This window comes from Cornus florida, unplaced genomic scaffold (genome assembly GCF_030987335.1).
Source record: "Cornus florida cultivar Cherokee Brave unplaced genomic scaffold, ASM3098733v1 CherokeeBrave_3.0.0_Hap2_Chr07, whole genome shotgun sequence".
NCBI lineage: Eukaryota > Viridiplantae > Streptophyta > Magnoliopsida > Cornales > Cornaceae > Cornus > Cornus florida.
In genome coordinates, this window is record NW_026775577.1 from 15,796,132 (window position 1) to 15,814,699 (window position 18,568).

General features: G+C 35.4%; 2 protein-coding genes across 2 annotated transcripts; one reads left to right on the forward strand and one right to left on the reverse strand.

Annotated features, from left to right (window-relative positions):
- The first annotated feature begins 2,167 nt into the window (after positions 1-2,167).
- LOC132266558 (F-box protein At4g35930) lies at positions 2,168-5,931 on the forward strand. The gene is made up of 6 exons (XM_059767463.1): positions 2,168-2,310; positions 2,438-2,480; positions 2,658-3,178; positions 4,884-4,958; positions 5,047-5,156; positions 5,387-5,931. Exons 3-6 carry the CDS (start codon positions 2,795-2,797, stop codon positions 5,646-5,648), a joined length of 831 nt encoding a protein of 276 aa, XP_059623446.1. The 5' UTR covers positions 2,168-2,310; positions 2,438-2,480; positions 2,658-2,794; the 3' UTR covers positions 5,649-5,931.
- A 1,441-nt stretch (positions 5,932-7,372) lies between these two features.
- Positions 7,373-17,712, reverse strand: LOC132266557 (protein FREE1-like). Its single transcript, XM_059767462.1, has 10 exons — positions 16,527-17,712; positions 16,048-16,134; positions 15,747-15,878; positions 14,375-14,506; positions 14,163-14,228; positions 13,736-13,846; positions 10,388-10,480; positions 7,975-8,008; positions 7,804-7,874; positions 7,373-7,665 (listed from the first exon to the last, which is right to left on the reverse strand). The coding sequence occupies exons 1-10, from the start codon at positions 17,496-17,498 to the stop codon at positions 7,588-7,590; spliced, it is 1,776 nt and encodes a 591-aa protein (XP_059623445.1). The 5' UTR covers positions 17,499-17,712; the 3' UTR covers positions 7,373-7,587.
- Positions 17,713-18,568: the final 856 nt, after the last annotated feature.

Genomic DNA, 18,568 nt, shown 5'->3' on the forward strand with positions numbered 1-18,568 from the left:
GATGTGTAAAAGCAGGTCCGATTACTACGCCTATTCCTAATCCTAAATGGAATGGAACGACGTAGGGATCCATATGTAAACATAGTATCTATTTCGATACGCTCGAATGACCCTTTCTCATAATGAGAATGTATATAACCCTATTCCGGTCTGGTCCGGTATGGAATGAACTTATATTCATCCAAGGTAAACATTGGCTTGTCTCTTTCTCGCTTACCATCTAAATATTATTGGATCTACTTTGAATATGAATACCACCTAAGTTTGTTTTTACTAATTTTATTGTTCACAGGTGTTATACCTAATGTTTCCTCACATGTTCATTAATGGTTTGTTCAGTCCTTTTTAGCGGTTCTATCATTCAACTAAACATCCTCACAACGACTAACTCTCCACTCCATACGATATTGTCAGCCTAATAACTCTTTTATAGAAAGAAAATAATAATAATAATAATAAGTTTGTAGTCGTTTGTCACAAAAGAAGCTACTAGCTTGCCTTCACTTTGTCGGCTCCAATCCCACTTAATATTACATCACCATTTATTTTTACATCATTTTGTTATATAGATCGTTCTTTCGACACGGACGTACTCTTTGATTTTGAAGGATAATATTTATGTTCTCATTGTTTTTTATTTTTTTAAAATTTTACATTAGGCCCCTTGATTTTAATGCCTTTCCCCATATTTCTAATTTTGTTGCTAAGTCTTTCTTAAAAATATCTACTCACATTATGTGATCTGCAAATAACATGCACCATGAAACATTTTCTTAAAATTATATAGTGATGTGGAATTTTACTCGTCGTGGTCTTCTTTTTAAAATTTACTTATCTAAATAAAAATAAATAAATAAATAAAGAAGCAAGTCAAATGTGAATGTGATAAGGTCGTAAAGACTCATAATGCAAAAGAGCCGAAGAGAAATAATTGCTAGAATTAAAAGCCGTAGGGTTGGCCCACACATGGAGTTTAACAAAATGGGCCTTCAAGCTCAATTAATTACTCGTGAATGGGCTTTTATTTGAGCTCAGCTCCATATATTGAAACGTTTCACGAGGAGAGCCCAGTTAGTTATCAAGCCTCATACAATTTGAATGTCTCGATTGCCCCTTCCATTATGTTTGGAATTAAATTCTTTGTATAATCTGAATTTATAAAAGTAGAAGGAATTCAATTAAATTTGAAATGAAATTCTATTTATGTGTCCGAAATAAATTGAAATCTAAAATATTAAAATCGAAGTCAAATTGGGTAAATTGTAATTTTTTGCTTAAATAATTTTAAATCTCATGAAATGTTGTCATATTTCAAAATTCTATTCACTCTCCCCCACCCCAATGCGCTTGTATACTGTAATTGCAAGTGGTAAGACGTGTACAATTATTTGCGTTTCGTCAAGATATTAAAAAGTAATCGTCGACTCAAGAATCATTTCTTATATTTAAATAAATATTCAATATCCCATTTCTCATATTGTGATTTGACTTGTTAAGAAGAAATTCGATAAAAACTTTTTCAAGTACCCTTTTTTTTCCATATTATGTGCCACTCCTAATCATTCAAAATAATTCAAATAATAATATCATTAAATAACAACCCACATATTTGAAAAAAAATCAAACAAGAAAGTTTTCAGAGCCATCTAATCATGTAGCAAGTATTATTTGAAAACAAAAGAGACTGATGCTATAGACAAATCATAAAAACAATACTTTTATATTAGTTTGATCCAAAGAGTTCAAATACTTTATTTAAAAAAATAAATTTAAGTGCATTAAATGTCAAAACCCTACAATTAAGGCCTTTAATTTAGCAACATAAGAATGTTACACCACAAGCTGTTGCCAAATAAGCACAACCATCCGGGGGCAATATAGTCATTACACTAATGAATAAAATATACGTTTAATAAATCAATTTCCAATCCCCAAATCTATTTGCCGCCATTTCCGCCGTAGGATGGGCCCATCAAATAGGCACTTTGGATTCCCAGTGTCCCCACAACTCGGTCCAGTAAATCCTCACCCAATCAGAACACGCCACGTACCCTCCTCCCAGTCCACTCTTGATTGAAAATTTGGCGGGCAATCGAAAGAAATTCAAAAACAGAACAAACCCTAGTCAAGTGGCCCCTTCCCTCTATCTCTCTCTCTCTCTGTCTCTCTGTCTCTCTCTCTCTCTACTTTCTTCTCTGTTTTCTGCTCTGGTGCCATGAGGTTCGTACTCACTCTGTTTTCCTGAGATGATGCTGAGTAAAGATAACATTTTTATCAGTCTACTTTGTTTATTCTCTTGTTATCGTAAAGGTACTTGAATTTGATGTATTGTTTAAAGTATTTAATCGTTTGTTTTTTGTGTTCTCTTGTCTAATTATTTTGGGTTTGTGTTTTTAATCGAGTTCTAATTAGGTTTGATGAAATTTCTTTGTGCTAGATTGATTTGAAAATGGCTAGTGATGGCTCATGGCTCTAATCGTGTAAGTTTCGATCATGTTTCTTATTTATCACTTGGTTTGTGTATAAATTTCTTTGAAGTTATTGTTTTATGGTTTTCTTTATGTATCTTTTTCCAATTAGATATATTATTATTGTAGAAAAGATGTAATTTCTAGTTTGAGTTTTGGACTTGATTTTTCTGAATTTGTATGTTTCAGGTTAAATTGAGGGTTGTTATTAAGTTATTTCTGGTTCAAAATTGAATATGTATTAGGGAAATGGCAAAGAGGGTGCGAATTTAAGATTAGAGGAGAGACCAAATTGATAATATTGATTGAAAAGGGAAGAATAAAGTATGAGGAAAGTTCCCTCAAAAGAGAGGGAATCTAAGACTCCGAGGCAGAAAAGGAGGCTAAGGATATCGAAAAACAAGTATCTAAGGCCAGGTGCTCTTGCTCAGCTTCGGAACAATAAGGCGGCGACCACCAAGTCTTGCAAGGACCTTGGGAAGAAAAGGGTTGCTGTGTTGGATGACCAGCAGACAGGCAATGATGTTGTTTTAAACAAGGGTGTTCACCAGAGCCCTTCGGTGTTATCACCGGAAAAATTTGGGTTTGGTCCTGTTGTTGGGCCTCTTGATATTATTAAACAGAATAATTTGATGAGGACACCGAAAACTCCTCGTGCTGAGGACTACAGATTCGAGTCGAGGCTTGAGTCTCTCCCAATGGATCTATTGGTATTTATAATCCTCATTTCTGTTTGACTGTTTGATTTGGATAAAGAATTTAAATTGAGCAAATTACTTTTGATGGATATCAATTGGTTATGCAGTTGATTTTGTTTTATAGTTTATCTTTTGCTGGAACAACTTTATAGCTATAGTTTAATTGTGTTCCAAACTTTAATTATAAATAATTCTAACTGCCTAAATTGGTCCTTTCTTTTGGCAATTCTCTATATGTTGATTGATATTTTCAATTGATTATATTATTTTGAGTTTTTGGTATTTTTGTGCTTACCAAATAGAGCTGCATATGTAACCTTGTAGATCCTTGTTGTTTGAGGGCTTAATCTTTAACTTGACTAGAGTTATTTAACTGTGACCTGAGGCTGGGAGGCATGTGCATATGTTTTTTTTGGGGCACAATGGTCATGTATATGATGTAGGAACATTGACACAAATCACACACACCTACTGTTGTCCCCGTGGGGACTTGAAGTTTCAATATCCCATGTTAGAGGAAGAGGAGATTCTACTTGAACGAAAGAATCGGTCTGTCCATTACTTATGTATTGAATTTTACTGTCTCTCCAAAGATACATGTTAAATCGTAGAAGTAATGACTCAAGTAACTTTTTATATGTTGATTATGAAATAGATTGGCTTTCGACTGGGAATCTAGAGTGCGTTAGGTGACGTCATCTTATACAGCAAATAATGGGAACTAATAGGTTACTCCACACTTACTGCACAAAGAAATTGAAGCTTATTATGGTAGTTTTTACATCTGGGATTATAGTGAGATTTCAAGATAGATACATGTTTTTTCTGATATATATTTTGAAGATTTCTCTATGTTGTTTGAGGGAAGTGATGCCTCATTTGAAGAACTTTGTTCTTGTTCTGTAGAGTCAAGTGAGTTGTGTGGATTGGGATTATATTTTGGGGTGCTGGTGAATACTTCCAAGGCCAGTGCATACATTTCTGAGTTGGATGTTAATCTGATTGTGCTGAGGTTGGTCTTGATGATATAACATTGATTCAGTGAAAAACTCGTGTATCCCTTAGAGATTCCAGCATATTATACAAATTTTCTTTTTAAGATTGGATATGCTCATATATTATACGAAGGTTCTTGAAAAATATGGGGAGGCTGGTGTTTTTGATGCTGATGTTTGTAATGGTGAGGCTGGTATGTACATGTGTTTGGTAAATGATGCAAGTTATTTTTTGGTAGTCAATAATGCAAGTTAATAAATTCCCTTTTCGTTCTAATTTTTTACCATTTCCTGGAAGCAAACACTGGAAAGAAATAGACTAGACAGAATTGAGAATCGTAGAATTCGTAGACCAGGAGCCATGGTGAAAATGCATAGTTACTTTTTTCTCCTAAGTTTACTTCCAGGATGGCTTTTCTTTCGCAAAGTATGAAGTTAAACAACTTATTGATAAATGCTAAGATCATTTTAGTATTCCTAGAATTTTTATTGTTATGACACACACATACACACACATATTCAAGATCATTTTAGTATTCCTAGAATTTTTATTGTTATGACGCACACACACATACACACATATTCATAAGGCATTGCATGGTTGTATTTGAAAAGATGAAACTAGGTTTATAAGGCATTGGATGGTTGCATTCATCTACTTTCTGTGTATTTTAACTATTTTTCTCATGGGTTACTGATTTGTATTTGGTTTATAATTTGAGGTCAAAATACTCTGCCATCTGCACCATGACCAACTCAGAGCAGTATTCCATGTCTCTCAGAGAATTAGAAAGGCTGTGAGTTTCTGCAAGTGTATACATGTGTGTTTTTATAGTTTAATATCAGAGAGGAATATGAATGATACTGTTTATGCTATTGGATCAGGTTTTGCTTGCTAGGCAGTTCCACTTCAATTACACTACCCCAGATCGAAGTCGACAAGAGATGTTAAGAACAATGACACCACTCCCAACAGAACATTGGCCTTTTGCGAGGTAGGTATCTCAAGTCTCATTAAACATCTTTGAGATCTAATTTCCCTTCTGTTGCATTTTCTAATATGAGTTAGTAAGAAAGATATGATAGCTTGTGGATTGACCCAGCCTATGGTCTTCAATAGAGCGGAATGAAAACATAGGATTCATGTAGCCGACTCCAAGTAATTGGGAAAAGGCTTGGTTGTCGTTCTTGTTGCATTTTCTAATATATGGTTGTCCACTTGCAGCAAGGGAGATGGAAAGGGCATGTGGGTTCCAAGCCCACACACTCCTAAAGCACCAAGGCATGGTCCCCGGCCACCTTCTCGTATGAAGTTCACTGAAATGCGGCAGATTTCTGCTGTTCTGTTCCAGGAGTCAGCATTCCCTTCTAGATGCATGGTGCCATCCGTTTTAGCAAAGCCCTCGTGCAAATCCTTGGCTTCCAATCGAGTTCTATTCTACGAAGATGAGTTATGTCAGGCTGTTGCTCAAAACAAGCTTCGTTGAGTTAGAGGCTGTGTCTTCCTCGTCCCCTCTTGTTCCCATATGTGTATAGTCTGTTTTCTATTTCCCTCTAGCGGCAGTAGTAGTCAACAGTATTAGACAGAATGCAATTTTGTAGCTTTGGCTGGGGTGATTAGGTGTTGTGGGACTTTAGATTTGCTTTAGGAATTGAAAGGTTGGGTGATTGTTATTATATAATAATATGTTCAAACTGGTTTCTTGTATAGTTACCTTATATTTTGTTTTCAAGAATGGTAGTAATGTTTTTTTCGAAAAAATTGTGCAGTAGCAGTAGATTTGTTTGTTTGATTTTTTTTTTTTTTTTTTTCATCAAAAATACAAGGAACTTGTCTGTGTTATATTCATAGTGGAACACTGGAACTTCATCAATAATGTTTTTTGTTTAGTGTTTATAATGTTTCCTGGGATAGTGATGCATCGATAAGTATCAGGTCTTCTAATACAGTTACTGTTGTACTTCTGCTAACGAAAGGCAAAAAATTCTTGCTGAAAGAGGGAATAAAAGGCGAATTAATGTGTTAGGGACTAAACAAGCTAACCCATATTGGGTCTGTTTGGTTCAGTTTTTTGAAAATAGTTTTTAAGAATTGAGAGAACTATAAAAACGTCTCTACAGTTTTTAAATTTTAATTTTTTGAAATAAAAAAAAAAACTTTACTAAACTTGCTTCTTAATTTTAAGAAAAAAATGAATGAATATTCGAAAATAGAAATTATCTTCGGGTGGACGTTCACCCCTTCATCAGAAAAATATAAGCCATTTGATATATGGTCACTGAGAACAATTCTCAAAAGAAAAAAAAAAAAATCACATAACTTCACATTAAAGCAAATTGAAGTGTATAAAGGGTGGTGCAAAAAAAAAATAGTGTACCAAGGTAAATAACACTCTCTCATCAATGCTTTTCATTCTTTAGTACTCGCATCTTTAAATCTGGCAAACCCTTTTCCTTACCATTTCAAACAATAATGGCAACCGGAATTTACTCTCCTATATACATTATATCAAACTCTTAACCATGCGTCTCCGTTCAGGTTCAGTTTGAGACTTAAAAATATCTAAAGTCTCCATTGAGTATTGAAGAAAAAATCATCTAAAGAGGAGAGAGAGAATATGGTCTGTCGTCTCAAGTTGCTGCGAGAATGTGACTCTCAAGTAGTAGTTTGAGAGAATATGGTCTGTCGTATGAAGCTGCAACGCTTGTTCACTCCAGATATAAAGCTTCGCTGTGATGTCATCGAGATTTGAACGAAAATAGTGATCTCACAAAGCCGTCCGACTCATCCTCACAGGTAGAGTGGTACTCTCTCTATCTGGTTCTGCTCTCATGATTGTATATCTTTGTGTCATTACATGTACCTTTGGTTTATATTTTTTTTTTCAATTTTCTCTCTTTCATTTTCATGTCAAATGGATATATGAGGTCTTGTTTCTCTCAACATTTTTAAAAAATTATATATATATATATATATATATATATATATATTCATTTTCATGTCCAATACCCTGCCAGGGGATGGTATACTATAAAAACTCGTATCGAAGTAGGGGTGGAATTGGTATAGAAGATTTTTCAACGGGGCAGGAATATGGTTTAGCCAAACCCGTTCCAAACCCACACCAGGAAGAGAAATGTGGAAATATAAATAATATCCGATTGAGTCAATGCCACTAAAATTCAACTTTTCTGAAACATCCATACTGGATTATTTAAACAAATCATAAATGCACAAGCCCATAATTGCTTGGGATTTATGTGAATAAATTTGCATTATCAAATAGATATTAATATACAAACTCACACATATAGTTTTCTTAATAACCAGTGACACGCCAAAGAATTGTACCAAGAAAGTATGAACTGTCATTATGAAGAGGTATATTTTCAAGTGCTAGAGCACAACACAAGGATTGTTACTGATCAATGAGCATTCACAAGGAAAGGATGCTGGCAAACGCTGCACTCTATGGTCTCAGAACCAGAGGCTGGAACCTGTACCTGCAAACAATTCCCACAACACAAACTGCTTCAGATATTGTCGAGGCCAAAACTCAAATCTTTTTCACCGGCACATAAATAATTGGCAAGAGAGATGATACTGAAAAGGATACATCGAAGTGGCTAAGGATGGCAAACCTGCAAGTGGACTGTGCAAATTGGACAGGCAACCTCTTTCATCCGCATTCCAGATCCATCAAGCTTCAGACCTGTGAACATGTTGCGTGAGTGGAAAGGAAGAACAAATAACAATAAGATTGTCGTCGTCTGAACCAAATTTGAAGGACTAGTTTTAGTACTGATGATTACCTTTTGAAGATTTGCGGTTCTTGTCCATCTCCTCCTGTTGCAAATCATCAATAAAATTAAAAAAATAAGGGAATGCTAATTAAGATGGAATCTCTACTTCTCATAAAAGAAGATTATGTCAAATATGGAAAGCAAGCCTCTTCAATAAACATCAATTAGCTTCAAAAGCATGACAGCAAATTACATGACAGAAGGCAAGTACAGTATTCAACTAAACAAAGCCATTATCCAAGTCCCAACTGCTTTGGATCACCAAACATGTAACATTTAAGTTACCTTATTCCTGTAAAGTTTTAGCAGTGTGTGAAGATAGATCCTCATTTAATATTACGATCAGCTTTAGTTGAAAGAATGCACTGGAGCATAAGCAAACCTAACTTTACAACCCAAAGTATGGCTTCAAGAAGTGTTAACAAAACTTTATTTCACGCTACTATACTTACCATCATAATGAGATATTGCTTCTCTAGGCTTTATTTTGCAATTGCTGATGTTCAATTATTTAATGATTGCTACGATCTTTGTTTGCCCAAGACTGATTTCACATCCAAGATTTCCATTTACAGTTCAAGAGAGATTTTCTGGGAAGTAGCGAATGAATGGGGTTTGGTTCTCTGAATTAAGTGGTTCACATTAGGTTTGTGTTTGCCAAGTGTAATGAAAGGCATGAAAAACTTATAGAAGGAATTGTCTTAGTAATAAAATATATCAGTTCCACTTGGTATGACATTGAATTTAATTGGAACATTAAAATGGGTTTTCCAGATTTCTTTTACACATGGACACATTGTCAAGGTTGATGACATAAGCTGTTCAAGGATACGCAATGGAAACACAGGTTTAGTAGGGCGATCCAAAATTGGAATTTGGAGTTGAAAGAGGGTTCTTGTTGTATTTGGTCATGGTGCATAGCTAAGGGGGTGACAGATCTATGGACCGGCAGCTGTAACAGGCCATTCCCTGCGAAGTCCAATTCAACTCTACTGATATAAATATGTAGTTCGTTCTCCACTAGGGAAGTTGGGGTCTCCCGTTATCTATAGAGACAGACCACATTGCAGGACAACCACAAGAACGAAAGAAAAAAGAATAATTACTGATAATTTCTCCAGGTGAGGGAATAAATTATTTTTAATCTAAATTGAACATGCAAAGGGATAGTGGACCACTTGGTGCATGGTTGTAAGGCAGAGAGATTTGGTGCTTTGTTGAGTAATGGATCTGCACAACAGCTCCCATTTGGCTCATCTAGTGTGTGTGGAAAGGAAGGAACGAGAGGATTTTTGAGAGTTGAGCTTTCAGGGTTTATTTTGCAAAGATCATTTTAGAGATTCCTCTTGTTAGGATATCAAGTAGGGAGGGGGAGGGTTTTCAAGATCTTGTGCCTTCTTTTCACTTTTCTATGAGCAATTCATCTTGTCTGAGTTTGTGGGACCTCTACTATTTCCATGGTATCACTCTTTGTACAAGTGATCCGCAACCTTTTTCTTTTATTGAGATATGCCATTTAACAGTGAAAATTTTGTTATAATTTTGGTACGCCGTGATCCTTTGAACAACCTCTATCTAGAACCAAAAACACCCTGTACCCCAGTAATTAAGATTACACTTGTAAGCTAAAGAGCCCGTGTTCTTAAAAAGATATTTGAAGCACTCTCCAGAATCACCTCATCTGTGCAAGAGTTTATAGATGAGATAGGTCTATTTATGATCTTTACTGGGAAAAGAAAAAAAATGGGTGAGATTCAAATTAATGGTACACTTTGTTTTTTATTTCTCTGCAACGTTATGATGTTTGAGTGCTCCTTTCCTAAATGAAGTTTGAGGTCATACGTTATCTCGAAGTAATAATATAATTATATTAAGTTAAGACTGAAACAAGAATTGTCCATTTCAAAATAAAATATATTGACCAAATACATAAATCCTGCAAAATTGCAACATGATTATGACAAGTGATAGCAAGGATTATTTTGAGAATAGCACTATATTCAAACTCTGTGGGAGTGGGTGTGGGTGTGGGTGTGGGTGTAGGTGTGGGTTCTATATATAAGATAAGAGGATGGATAAACTTGCTGACAGCACTACAATCTGTCTGCAAGATTATAAAATTATATTAGAATGCCCATTATATAGGGTCACAGCCTCATTAACTTCCAATTATTTCATCTAAGAATCACAAGTTCCTGCATTATTTCCTGAATTAAACAGGAAAGAAAAAGGCAAGCAAATTTCATAAGCAGCTGATAAAAATGTTTATTTTAATGAACAAACTAGTTCCGTCATTAACAACGCAGCATCCTGGAACCATATGCATATCAAGACAAAATCATGTTGAAAATATTGCATAAAAACAAGTACAATTAGCAGTGCAGTATATAAAAAGACGTTGAAAGTACGAATCTGCAGTTACCTGAAGTTTTTTCGCAAGATCATCATGACACTGCAATCCAGAAACTTTGCCAACTGCTTCCTTTGCATTTACCAGCCTTTGGGTAACTTCCGCCTGTAAAAAGAGAAGACATCAGAAGCAGATAGGAAAGAGGAAACTGGGTATCCATCCAAGACCAATTATGAGGAAAAGCCAAATCCCAAGATATTAAGAGAGTCTCAAATTCTACATATCATGAGAAATACAAAACCAATTTGAAAAAAATACTGTAGCAGTTTCACATGCATAAACAATGGGTTTTGAAATAACATGTGGAAAATTGAAGCCAGAAGACCCCATTACAATACTGGATTCCTGCTAAAAGCCATCACAGCCAGAGGCATGTAAAGGTGCTCTAATTACTATCTTTTCAGGCATTATACAGTAATCAACCATCATGACCTCTTATTGTTACATTTAATTTATTTGTTTAGCGTATTGGTGATGTGAATTAACATAGCTTCAAGTTTGCTAGCTGAACTGACTAAAAATAAAGGATGCTATTCGACAACAATGAAAATCCAAATCACTCCTCTGTTACTCAATGGTATGCCATCTTGAAATTTTGATTTTAACATCCGAGGGCCATAAAAGAACTGGCGATTTGAGGAACCATGCATTGAAATTTTAGTAGTCAGACAGTGGAGGGGTTGTGGTGATTAGGTCTTAAAGTGGGATGACTGATCATTATTGACAGCAATGGGGGTAACAGTAAGGTCATGGTGGGCCCATGTTGCCTGTCCTGGTGATGATGTGGTAGCAGCAGCAGCAGAAGCAGAAGCATTATGACGGAATAATCTGAACTACAGGAAATAAATTAACAGGAACCACAAATATGAACAAGAAGAACAACAACAAACCTTATATCACAAACATTGTCCATCTAATTAAGAAAAGGAAAAATATATAAATGAAAAGAATAAGAAACAATAAATAGAAGGTCACTTGTGCAGTTGTCCTTATCTTGCAGGGAGAAAAATGGATCCTCAACCACAGACAAGTCAACTGAAGAGCAGCAGTCAGAGAAATGAGATAAAAGGCTATTGCAGATAATACAATTGACATTCCCTCACCCCACAGGTCAAAATCCAGTGCTCTCGTTAATCCAGGGTGCTAGGCGGCCTGAAGGGCTAGGCCATAATCAACTGTCACAAGTGGACACCAAGCAAAACCAAAATAAGAAATGCCCCAAGTCCACTGAATTTTTTAATATCTTAGCCTTAACAAAAGTGTTGCAGTTGTCAATCAAATTTGTAGCAATTTCGGTATTGTTACTTAAATTGAAAATGAATTCAAATTGCTCTAATTTGGATACAGTATCTTATTTCCTTGGGTTTGTAGAAATTTCGATTCTCTTAACTCTAAAAAATAAATTTGGAGAGCAATTCCAATACCATTCAAAGTATTGCACTCCAAACATGAGATTTGGAGTTCGGAGCTCCAACCCCACTTCCACCCTTGCATGTCCAAACCAAAAGGCAAATAAGGAAGATAAAAAAAATTAAAAATAAACATATTCTATTTATTATTATAAGCAATCCCCATTTCACAGTTCAAAAAAAAAAAAAAAACATGGATTTTTGTTCCACAATGGAAAATTAAAAGATACCTCTAAGCCCTATGGTAAGGTCGAGTATTTCTCAATCTCCTAATCAATGCAAAAGTATGGATGATAATGACTGACTCACAAGTGGAAGAATCCAAAGAGACATTGAAAGAGAAACATCCATAGATCCATTATTTCAAACATCCCACCAAAGACCGATTAAGCTGGGCAGCATTTCTTCAGAAAGATCTCTAACCCTGCAGCTATGATGGTTCTTTCCCCACAATTACAGGCAGGAAAAGGACATTTCCAATTTAAGTAGGACAATTATAGGCTAAGAGGATGAAGTTTCAGGGGTTTGTTATCCAGAAAAGAACCGGCAGACAGTCCAGATGGTTAGACTGTTTGCTTTGATTTGAATTCAAGCCTGACTGAGTGAAGAGAGTTGTGGGTCACAGCATGATCTTTTGTCAAATATCCATATGTGAGCCTACTCTACCAATTACAATCTCCTCTAATGGTAATATCAAAAAGTTAATAGAACAACACAATAGTATATCTGCGGTCCAAAATCATTAACCGTCATTCATGTTGAACATTTATATTTGGACCTTCGATAAAATTTTGACAAAATATTCACTTTGAATCCACAATGTCCCACGATTCAACATTTGATTTCTGACTGAATTTTATATGAAATAGGTTGATCAAAAGTTCCAACCTGTGTGTAATAAGTCCTAACATTTCTAGATAGGCTAAGCTACTACATATTACTCAAGATCATATTTACATTTTAAACGCGCACACACACGCACATATCTCAAGATCATATTTATTAGTGCATGGTCATTTGGAGACTAGGATGTGAATAATTACAAAACTGAATCTTAAATAAAAGTAGGCTATATCAAGGGACAGCTGCCAAGACTTAAAACTTATCTCATTTGATATGAATTAACTGTACAAGAAATTTGAATAAGAGGCCTGATTGTGCATTTTGTTTGCTAAAAACGTGCTTAAAAAGATCACAAACCCAGAAAATGTGGTAAACTTATCAAATGGTTATAGGACAAGAAGTACAAAAGATAGGAGCACACTTTAGTCAAACCAAGGAGCAGAAATGACAAAAGTGTAAAATTAAATGCCGCAAAGCAGTTATTCCTTTATCTTCAGTAAATCGTCTATAAGTAGAAAGATGCTTTAAAGAACATATGCCACAGACGAGAGTGAGATGGATAGGTCAAAAAGTGCTTCAGAGTGAGTCGTTTCAGTCACACTATAGAAATAAGAGAAAATGGGAGCTGCTACAAAAGTGTTAAGATGAATGAGTGCCAAAACAAGAAAATATAGAATTAGACAGATCAAAATAAGATGCAACTCATCTGGTAGAAATGGTTTTGTCATATGTAGAATGAAGTTAAAGCCAGAGAATGAAAACTCCACAATTATAGCATTGATTGGGTTCAAGTCAAAGGTGTTCTAATGACAAGGCCAAGAAAAGTGTTTCTCAGCGCTAAAGGAGAGGACAATGTGAGTCGACACAATAAAATAAAAATTACTCACATTTTCTCCAACCTTAACCAGCAATCTTTTCAACCTTCCTTTTTTACTTGTGGTGTCTTTAAAAACACATAAGGAGTTTGATCTTTTGTGTGTGAATGTGTGTGTGTTTAGGAAAGAGGAAAGAGGGGGAGGGGGTCGCTCTCCCCTTATAATGTTAATGTATGAACAGAAAGAAAGGGGGAAAAAACTACAAATGAAGAGTTATTATCACAAGTTCATACCATGCATGGGTCACAAACTCGAACTGGTTGAGCATTCTCATCAGTAGTGAGAGTAATTCTGCCTTGAGTACATTTGTCACAATATATATCCCCACAGTTTCTACAGTGATGCTGAAAATAGAAAAAGGAAAAATAACACCATGAGGACCACAAATTAAAAGAGTCACAAGTCTTACTCCAATCAAGTCCTGCCATTAATTGCCACTAACTAATTGCTCTGATTCTAAGTTAAATTGGATAACAGTGTGTTTTAGGGTTAGAAAGGAGAAGGAGAAGGAGAAGAAGAAGAAGAAGAAGCAGACGAAGAAGAAGAAGAATTAAGAGAATCTGGTGTGTGTACGGTTCTACACACCACCTCTCCTATTTATATTAAGCAAGCAAAATTAAAATAATATCCTTAATAATCAAAATAAACTCTAACACTAACCCTTCGCACAAAAGCACCAAAATCTGTCCCACAACTTTTGCATTTGGTAACTGCTTCATCAGGAATCTACACAAGAAAAATGGAGTCAATAAGGAAAAATAATCAGTCAAAGTAAAACATTCACAAAAATACAAAACCTAATCAGCAATGCACAGTAACAGTATGAAAAACACTTTGATCTTGTAATCGAAACAAAGGTGTAAATAACTTACCCAGTGATCTTTCTCCAAATTTTCAGGCTTCATCAAGTTCATCCAATCACCAAAGCCTTTCTTCTTCTCAGATGGTTGCTCCGAGATATTGAGAGGATCAGAAGGTTTATTTCTCCCACCCATCTCCTTGATCTGCTTCACATATGAGTCAAAAGATTCTTGCACATTAGCATATAAAATAAGCATGTTTTATGAATACACACAAAAAAGAGAACACCTCATTCTATTTTCTGTCAGATAAAAAAGTGTCAAAAACAAGATCCATGTGTCTCATAAGTCCTGTAGCAATCCTCTTTTCTTTGGTTTTTTTTCCTCTTATCTTCCCTTTTGAGGTCTCCAACTAGGTCTCATATCCGCACAGGATGTGAACACCAGTGTATGTGTCCATTCATAAATAAATAGCATACATAATACATAAAAGACAAAATGGAAAGACAACTATTCTGGGAAAGTTATGAACTGCAAAAGGTTTTCTTAAAAAAGATAAAAGCAATACAGAAAAAGGTAAGATGATTATAGAATCTAAGAAATTGACACCTTCAAGATCTAATGGATCTTATTAGTTATAATTGACCAGCTAAAATTGTATCAACAACTGCAAGTTAATTTTCAAATCCTGAAGCATTCCAAAAAACAACATTTCCTAATAATGCCAGCATTGACAGGGCAACAACCATGAGCACCCCATATAGGCATCAGCAGTGACTAAGGTAACACGGTAACTGTTAGGTCTGGAATCTTGTCTGCAGTACACATATATTTGTGCAATCATGTAGATGCTTCAGCAGCTTGGAGCCTCAGACAGATGCACATACAGGCATCTCGACCATGAACCGCCAAAAGTTCCATTGATTTACAGATACCACCACATTGTAAATGTCCGTATTACCCTAACTCATAAGGTAAAAATTGTAAGAAGTGCGTCATTGGACTTAAATGCATCAGTGACAGCTCAATGATCAGCTAAATGGGAAAAATTGCCACTTATGCTACAACTCATCACCATATAGACCTTAAGAAGAACAATGTAAACCAGATAATACGATAAAGAAGACTAAAATTTTTGGATGCCAATGGAGGAGCTCGTCATGCCTCGATGACAAGCAACCTCAGCAAAAATTCTAGTTAACAATGACCAAAAAGTATATATCAATATCTGCACTCAAAAAAATTCAGGAGCAGACGGAAATGAAGCATTAAGATGCAACTAAAATTAGTTTTCAAGGAAAAACTACAATATATGCATCTTAGCACATTAAGCAGCAGCATCATCACGGGTTCATAAATATTAAGCTTGTAAAAATTCATACGAAACTAAAACCAGACTAGTCAAACATTAACATAATCCTGAAAGAGGAAACAAACTACAAACCTGAATACTTGCTGCTGTCACTGTGTCCAGGATGTTGTTCGTGGTATAGCTATTTGATTTCAGCCTGATACGTCTTGGTTCAAAATCAACAGAGCTTTTGGCCCAAAAAGCAAATATATATGAGTCCAGTACCTAAAGAAAAACCAAAAATCTTAAATATTTTTTTTGATAAGTCAAAAATCTTAAATACAAAATTACAACCAAGTTGGCGGAAGTGAGACAAGGCATTTACGAAGTTATTTATGTTAATATAAAGCAGCAAACTTTTTTTTTGATAAGAAATATAAAGCAGCAAACTTACTTCCCATTTTGTCAGAGACTCAAGTGTATATATTCTTAGTGTCCGACTAGTTGCCGGATCAAGCATCCGAATCCCATCCAAACCAATCTGGAACGAAACATAAACACAGCCATGAGTTTTGATGTAAAACTCTAATACTTTGTCCACCAAATGAAAAACATAAGACTATTCTATAATTATTAGCATAATGTGTGAAATGAATTCTTATTTCTGTTCAAGGAAACAAATGTCAGGATCAGTTCCAGACTTCAAATTTTACAGAAGCAAGATCATCAGACAAAAATAGATTCACAAGCAACATAACCACCTAATTATAAAAGTAAAACACGAGTAATCATTCTGATCAAAAGCCTAGGCAAACACAAGAGTAATCATTTGATCAAAAGCCTAGGCAAATTTCCATTCTTCAGCACAATTTTAACATTTAAGCATAGCAGAGACAATAAAATTTAGAAAAAGCAAAAGAAAAAATCGCAGACCTGGCAAAGAACATCCGAGTCGCTCTGACCCGCGCCTTCGGACAAGAGCTTGACACGGAACTTCTGGACGGTGCTCTTCCCGTCCTGCTCTGTGTCAGCCTTTGGAATAGCTTTCACAATTTTACTCGACGGTCTCGATTCATTTTGCTTCTTCCCATCTGAAAACCCTATTGGCCTCCCATAATCATCGAATACCAACCCACTAGACGACTTGGGGGCAGTGCCACGAGCACCATAGGGCTCTGTTTTGCCCGCATTATACTGATAAACACCGCCTCCAATCGCATCATCCCGATATCCTCCATGATCATACTGCTCCAGCCTCGGCTCAGCGATTTTCCCATACATGCCTTGAGCTCCATATCCACCGTAATTCACATCTTTGGCATACGGACTTTCATAATTAGGCACAGTGGAAGCCCCGGGTTGACCATAGGAAGCTGATGAATATGGAGCTTCTGGTAGTGACGAATTGGGATTGGAACCATATGGGTTTTCATAATTAGACACAGTTGAATCCCCGGGGTGACCATAGGAAGTCGATGAATATGAATTCGCTGAGAATGACGAATTGGGATTGGAATTGAAATTAGGGTTAGGCTGATCATACGTCGGAGCCGTTTGATTCTGATCATACGGGTAATACGGCGTTGGTTGAGGCTGAGACACGAGATGAGGAAAAGAATAGGGCTGAGAGAAATCAGATGATTGAGAATTAGGGTTTGGGGTGTATGTAGAAGCTACCGGAGTCGAATGAAGGCCATGATCGGGAATTTGGGGATTTGGAAGGAATGTAGAAGAATAAGCTGAGTAATCAGAGGGAGATTGGTTGGATGACATCGGAGGAGCAGATGCGAATGTAGCAGGCAAGGAATTGAGATGAGGATCGTTATTGCTCGAGCTAGGATTAGGGTTTTGAAGGTGAGATTGGTAGTATTGGTAATATGAAGAACTCATATCGCTTTGTTGCATATTTAAATTCTAGGGTTTCTTCGATCGATAGAATTGTTGTAAATATCTGTGGGATCTAAAAACTTATGTATATCTAAGATTTCGTAACCTTCTACCAGAAGGAAGAAGATTATAAGAGAGAGAGAGTTAAACAGTCGCCCGCCAAAGTTCGTTACGTGTAAACTCGGGCTCGGAGTCTGGAATTTGGATATTCGTGAGACTTGGATTTTCAAACTGGTTTATATGAATAGGGAGGTCAATTAAACCCGCCCGTGGAACCCTCGTCGCTTTCCTATTGGGATAATTTATAATTATTCTTATTAGTTTTTTTTAAAAAAAATTAATACTCTCTCAACTATGAATTAATATATAAGTAAATATTTTTTATTAATTATAATTTTATTTTTAATTTTTTTTTATACTTTTAAATTTTAACAATATTTTTATTATTATAATCATTAAATATTTGACTATGTTATAATAAAAAATTATAAAACTTATCTTAAATTTATATATCAAGAATCTCCTAACCGAGTTGAGAGAAAGATTTCCATTGATAGGATGGGTTTGGGAAAGCGGTGCCCAGTCCCAAACATAACCCATTGGCATCTCTATTTTTGAACCTAAATCTCATACGCATTGAAATTTAGTATTTTCATGTAAAACTATTAAAACGAGGATATAACACTATTTAAATAAAATATGTAATATTATTATATCAAATATGATATAACAATAAAAATGTGTTGTAATGTTGTAACTCAGATGCAAGATATTGTATTTTTAAAATCAATGAGCCGTATATATCAATGTTGCATCATCTATTTAACTTGCAGGAAATAATTCATTGCACTGGAAGAGATCTTTGATTTAGATTTCAGAATTGGTTATCCAAAGAAGTATATTGTCTTTTAGAATGAATGTTGTAGTATGGACGCCTTCATTCTAATTCCATGTCTCTCTTCGTTGAATCGATTTTTATACTCCCGTAATTCATTGTCATTAATTCTCAAAATAGTTGTTTTATGATTCAAATCTATAGTTGACAATTTTTACTATTAAACTAAACAATGATCCCTTAAAACTAATGT